This window comes from Danio aesculapii, chromosome 9, assembly GCF_903798145.1.
Source record: "Danio aesculapii chromosome 9, fDanAes4.1, whole genome shotgun sequence".
NCBI classification, from domain to species: domain Eukaryota; kingdom Metazoa; phylum Chordata; class Actinopteri; order Cypriniformes; family Danionidae; genus Danio; species Danio aesculapii.
In genome coordinates, this window is record NC_079443.1 from 1758638 (window position 1) to 1765142 (window position 6505).

The 6505-nt window shown below is 40.7% G+C and overlaps 1 protein-coding gene across 1 annotated transcript in view; it reads right to left on the reverse strand.

The window, feature by feature from the left end:
- agps (alkylglycerone phosphate synthase) overlaps positions 1-6238 on the reverse strand; it is a 64776-nt gene extending 58538 nt beyond the window's left edge. Inside the window, exons 1-2 of the mRNA XM_056464812.1 lie at positions 6234-6238; positions 5290-5580 (exon numbers count right to left, since the gene is read on the reverse strand). Of these exons, the coding sequence (XP_056320787.1) occupies positions 5290-5580; positions 6234-6238 (296 nt within the window). The remainder of the gene's footprint in view (positions 1-5289; positions 5581-6233) is intronic.
- Between the last annotated feature and the right edge of the window lie 267 nt (positions 6239-6505).

The window sequence follows — 6505 nt, forward strand, 5'->3', positions numbered from 1 at the left end:
TTCTTAACAGCAGACGGCGCTCTAGGCTAGTTTTTAACAGCAGACATCTCTCTAGGCTAGTTTTTAACAGCCGATGGCCCTCTAGGATAGTTTTTAACAGCAGATGTCGCTCTAGGCTAGTTTTTAACAGCAGATGTCGCTCTAGGATAGTTTTTAACAGCAGATGGCGCTCTAGGATAGTTTTTAACAGCAGACATCTCTCTAGGCTAGTTTTTAACAGCCGATGGCCCTCTAGGATAGTTTTTAACAGCAGATGTCGCTCTAGGCTAGTTTTTAACAGCAGATGTCGCTCTAGGATAGTTTTTAACAGCAGATGGCGCTCTAGGCTAGTTTTTAACAGCAGATGGCGCTCTAGGCTAGTTTTTAATAGCAGATGTTGCTCTAGGATAGTTTTTAACAGTAGACGGTGCTCTAGGCTAGTTTTTAACAGCAGGCGGGCCTCTCAGCTAGTTCTTAACAGCAGACGGCGCTCTAGGCTAGTTTTTAACAGCAGACATCTCTCTAGGCTAGTTTTTAACAGCAGATGGCGCTCTAGGCTAGTTTTTAACAGCAGATGTCGCTCTAGGATAGTTTTTAACAGCAGATGGCGCTCTAGGCTAGTTTTTAACAGCAGATGGCGCTCTAGGCTAGTTTTTAATAGCAGATGTTGCTCTAGGATAGTTTTTAACAGTAGACGGTGCTCTAGGCTAGTTTTTAACAGCAGGCGGGCCTCTCAGCTAGTTCTTAACAGCAGACGGCGCTCTAGGCTAGTTTTTAACAGCAGACATCTCTCTAAGCTAGTTTTTAACAGCAGATGGCCCTCTAGGATAGTTTTTAACAGCAGACAGTGCTCTGGGCTAGTTTTTAACAGCACACGGTGCTCTGGCCTAGTTTTTAACAGCAGACGGCGCTCTAGGCTAGTTTTTAACAGCAGATGGCACTCTAGGCTAGTTTATAATAGCAGACGGTGCTGATGGTTTTTAACTTCACTCTAGGCATGTATTTAACAGCAGTATGTAGTAGTAGCCTCAGTCTGATAAAGCATTTAAGTTGATAAAACCATGCCATACTTTTTTCCTCTGAATTCTGGTTTAATCTCTCACAAACTTGATTTTTTTTCCTGAGTCTGACTTTTGCTGAACGAAACACTTTGCACCTGTTTTATAATCATGAAACCTCATGGCTGACTTTATTAGTGCATGTTTATCCCAGTAAAACTGCTTTAACACAACCTGCATTGTATAAAACACCTCAGAAATAAAGGTGACTCGAGTTATATATTGAACTTTTAACTTCATTCCCAGAATTTGTGAGTTTATGAGTCTTGTGAGACAAAGTGGCAGTTCTGAGAGAGCTTGGAAAAGAGGTTTAGAAAGAACAAATCTGTTTGAGACTCTTTGAGAAAATATAGCTGATTTTACATTTATGCTGAGACAATTAAAGTACTTTACGAGCTTGGATGTATATAAACAAATTGTAGAAAAACATATAATAAATAATATATACATAGACTGACAACTGCAAGAAAACATGATTAATGGGATTAAAATGATATGTGATTTAGTGATTTAAAACATTTAAAAATGTAGATTATTACATTTACTGTTTATTATTTATTATATTTTTTATTACAATTTGCATTATTATGACAATCTGTCTTACATAAACCTCATGTCCCTCAGAAACACTTTTAAAAAATTAAATGCAGCTATTGGAGAACATTTAAAAGGCTCGTAGTGAACTATAAACATGTACAACAAGCTCTAAATACACTACAAGACTAAACCTATAGCCCGGACAACAAACATACAGACAGCTGCAACCTATTTCTGACATCTTTTGTGTAAGAAACAGACCCAAATCCAGTTATTAAAAGGAAAAACTGCCCTGGTTTTAATATCTAGTTTACTTGAGGCTGCATAGATGACGAGGGGAACTATTTTTGGGTGACCTATAGCTTTAAGGGCCGATGATGAGAGTTTATAATGCGCGCTGAAGAAACCAGCAGTGACACACCACTCCTTCATAGCGGAGAATTCATTCATCCACAGCAGAATGAACCGCCAACTTATCCAGCATGTGTTTTACACAGCGTATGTCCTTCCAGCTGCAACCCATCACTGGAAAACATTCATACACTCTCACATTCACACACACACTCATATATTACGGCCAGTTTAGTTCAACAGTTCCCCTATAGCGCATGTGTTTGGACTGTGGGGGAAACCGGAGCACCCGGAGGAAACCCACGCCAACATGGGGAGAACATGCAAACTCCACACAGAAATGACAACTGACCCAGCCGGGAACCCCTGACAAATAAAAAACCCAGACAAATTAATGAATATTGCCCCCTCCCCCCCCCAAAAAAAGAGCGGGAAAATGGTTTGAGGAGAGTTATTTCAACATAACAGACTCCTCCTCCTCACCATTTCTGTTTGTTGTCATAACACTGAAAAAGGCTGTCAGTTGGAGGGGCGTGGTTACGCATGTTAGCCACACCCGATACCTCATACAGACGTAATTGGAGAATTTAACTAAAAACAAACAGGAAGTGCATTTTCAGATTTTAATTAAATATTACAAGCCAAAACTAGTTTTTTTTTAAGTAACACCCACAGATTAATTGTTCACGACAAAACTAGCAATGTGAGCTAACAAAGTCAATTATGATTTCATGTGTACTTTAACATTTCACGATATATTGAAGTTCTTACGATTATTGTGCGCAATATATTAAACATTCAGTCTGATCTCATGAGGAAACAATGTTTGTTAGTTTAATACCGTATTCGTTAGACTTCATACTAGCTGTACGCTTTTTAAAACGAGGTGTGGCAAAACCCAACGGACAGTAGCTACGTTCCATCCACCTACTTTTACGCCTATTTTGGATATGCGCATAAAAAAACGGTGGATGGAAATGCCGGGATGCACATAAGTTTTGAAAATGTGCATATAAATAACTGAGTAGGATGAACTTTTTATTCGATAAGAAAAGATGCGCATAAACTATGATGGAAACACTTTTACCGAACAAATTCCAGTATGTGCATTAAAAAAAGTCATGTGATTATGTTATAAGAGATCATGTGATGATGAAAATGTGGGTGAATGGACAAACCAGCAGGTTTAGCACATTGTTAAACATGACCAATGCTGTTTTAGTCATTCTAAAACGCATTAATCGTTACAGTATTAGTGTTATTATATTATTAATGACCTCCAGAATCAAGAGTGTCTGTGCTTCGCGTCTCAAGGCTAATTTATACTTCTGCATCAAGTGCGTACAGTCTGGCTCAGCCTTCATGCGGTTGCGTAGCCCTCACCATGGCCGAGGTAAAGTCTAGATCGGACACGCGGTCGGCCAGAAGTGCGATATGTACATTAATTTAGCAGCATTTTTTATGACACTGTATAGCAATAATTATAATTTATAAAGTACTGTAACGATTGGGTTTAGGGTTGGGGTGGAGGTAGACGTAAAAAAATACAATTGATTGGATAATTTAATAGATAGCATACTCGGTACAACTACTGTTTTTACGTTACTGTGACGATTGGGTTTAGGGTTGGGGTGGGGGTAGACGTTAATAAAATACAATAAATGGGAAATTTAATAGATGATATAAATGATTCTCGTTAACTTCCGCAACAACCCATGCGCACCTCTCAAAAAATTTAACTATACGTCACAACGACACGTAGCGCAAGCTCTGTGATTTGTCGGCTTGGTAGCACTGATGAGTGTGGGCGGTGCTAAAAGCCTCAAGCCCGATGGAGCGAGTGTTTACAAGTGTCGAGTCCTGTGAAGGAGCTCCAGGTGGAAGCTGTTGTTTTGTGTTTACCTTACGATTAAAGTCATTGTACGTCTGCCGGTTCCCGCCTCTGTATTAGTGAGTTTTAGCTACTTGTGGCGTTCAGAAAAAACACCCGCAAAGAAACTTGACACGGAGGAACATAAAAACCTACTGCCAGCTAGCGTTTCAGAAGTGTTATTGCAGAGCAACACAAACAGCACGCAGAAGTATATATGCACGACTACGCGCAAGGCAGGTGCTGTTGATCACACCGATCACCTGACGCAGAAGTATAAATCAGCCTTCATGCTTTCAAACGCCACCAGGCATTCATTGTGTCGGCATTCTCTTCTGAGGCGCAAGTCATTCATTAAATAAAGAAAAGATTGACGCAGCTTCTCGCACCACAGTAAATTCCGTTTTGTATTTTTGATATTTGGCGCCAGTTAATCAGGAAGTGACGATTTTGTTTTCGTTGACTCGTTGGATGGAAACGCTGCTTTATTTGCACGTCTTTTATGTGATATTTCTGTTTTGCGCATACATTTAATTTGCATCTTTGAATGTACGCAAATCCACATTTGTTGTGAGGTGAATTTGATGTGCAAATGAAGCGGATTTGACACGCGAATAAAGCGAGTGAACTCAAAATGTTCATGCGTCTATTTACGTGCGAATAGTGTGATTTGTCCACGCGTATGGTGTGAGCACAGCAAAAACCGTGGTTTACGTGTCGCGACGACATGTAGCACAAGCTCTGTGATTGGTCAGCTTGGTAGCGCTGATGAGTGTGGGCAGTGCTAAAAGCAGCGAGCTCCATCAATTGTTTACAAGTGTCAAGTCCAGTGAAGGAGCTCCAGATGGAAACTTTTGTTTTGTGTTTACCCCATGATTAAAGTCGTTGCATGTCTGCCGCCGACTGCCGGTTCCCGCCGCCGTACGAGTGAGTTTTAGGTACTTGTAGCATTCAGAAAAAACTAAACACTCGCGAAGAAACTCGACACGGAGGAACATAAAAACCTTCTGCCTGCTAGCGTTTGCATTTAATTTGCATCTTTGAATGTAAACATAGCTATTGGTGGATTAGCAAATCGTACAATTAGCCACTAAATCAAAAAATTGGCATGAGATAGCATTGGAGTATCAGTATAGCCTATATTATTAGAGATTTCAAGTTAATTACCTAACATAAATAATACCCTATGGATTTTCAAATGTCGACGATGTCGATATAGTGTACGTTTATTATCGCGATATATCGGATATGTGAAATATGTCTAGAAATAAGTGTGTCCATCAGTGCACAGACACCGCGCCCTCCTCCGGGATGAATGGACACTTTGTTTGGATCTCAAACACACACACTCACACATACACACTCTCACACACACATAGATACACTGTAACCGCTTTACTCCCTTAAAACGCGCTGTTTGTTTGAGTGGATAATGCATGTTTTTAAGGCGAGCGGCACCGGGGACTAAGCCCGCGGGTCCCCGCACACACGCACCTCCTCCTGGGCACCGGTGTCTGGCTGCTCGGGCTGGATCCGGGAGACTCGGCTCTGCAGTTTTGCGCGGATAGACTGGCGTGTTGATCTTCTGTGCGCTTCTGCAAGTGTCCGGCGATGATCCGGAGCCTGTGCTGTGATCTGCTGCTGTTGGACGCCATGCTGCTTCCGTGTTTGCTGTCAGAGGTCAGCGGCGGCTGATGGAGGCTGAAGGCGGAGATGAGCAACCGCGTCCCGGCATGCACCGCAGCGCACCCGCCTCCAGCTCCAGACCCGCCCGCTCTGAACCATCTCTCTGCTCACTGGCTGGAAGAGGGACGAGGAGGAAAGACTACAAAATCTGCCACAAAAATGGAAATATCTGATGAGTTTGGAATAACGTTAGCAAATGGGCTAATACTTTTTGTCCCTGTTATTAGGAGATTGATGCATCCGTCAAGCTGACTGTACTGTACTTTCCTAAAATGCTCTTTTTATGTTCTCGGTAGGATCTATCTATCTATCTATCTATCTATCTATCTATCTATCTATCTATCTATCTATCTATCTATCTGTCTGTCTGTCTGTCTGTCTGTCTGTCTGTCTGTCTGTCTGTCTAACTATTTGTATGTCTATCTATCTATCTATCTATCTATCTATCTATCTATCTATCTATCTATCTATCTATCTATCTATCTATCTATCTATCTATCTATCTATCTATCTATATCTATCTATAGATCTAATCCATTCAGCAGTCTGAAACATGCAGATGTAGAGCACCGATGGACATTGTAAGTGTTCAGAAGACACTTTTCTCGTAAAATATGTGTATATATCTACATTTAGTCTACAATTAAAGTAAAATTAGACGCATGTTTGGACTGTTTGACCTAATCGTCAAAGTATAATTGTTCTCATTTAAAGGGACAGTTCAGTTCACCTAAATATTCTATCATCATTACCTCATTCTCCACTTGTTTAAACATGTTTGAGTTTCTTCTGTTGAACTCAAAGGAAGATGCCTGAAGAATGCTGGGAAGAAACAGTCATTGACTCCCATAGTATTTTTAGTTCCTACTATAGAAATCAATGAACACCTGAGTTCAACAGAAGAAGGAAACTCAAACGAGTTTAGAACATCTGGAGTGTGAGGACATTTACATTTTTGGGTGAACTGGCCCTTTAAATAAGAACTTTTAAAGTTTATGTGTTTATTAATCAGTCACATGTGTGC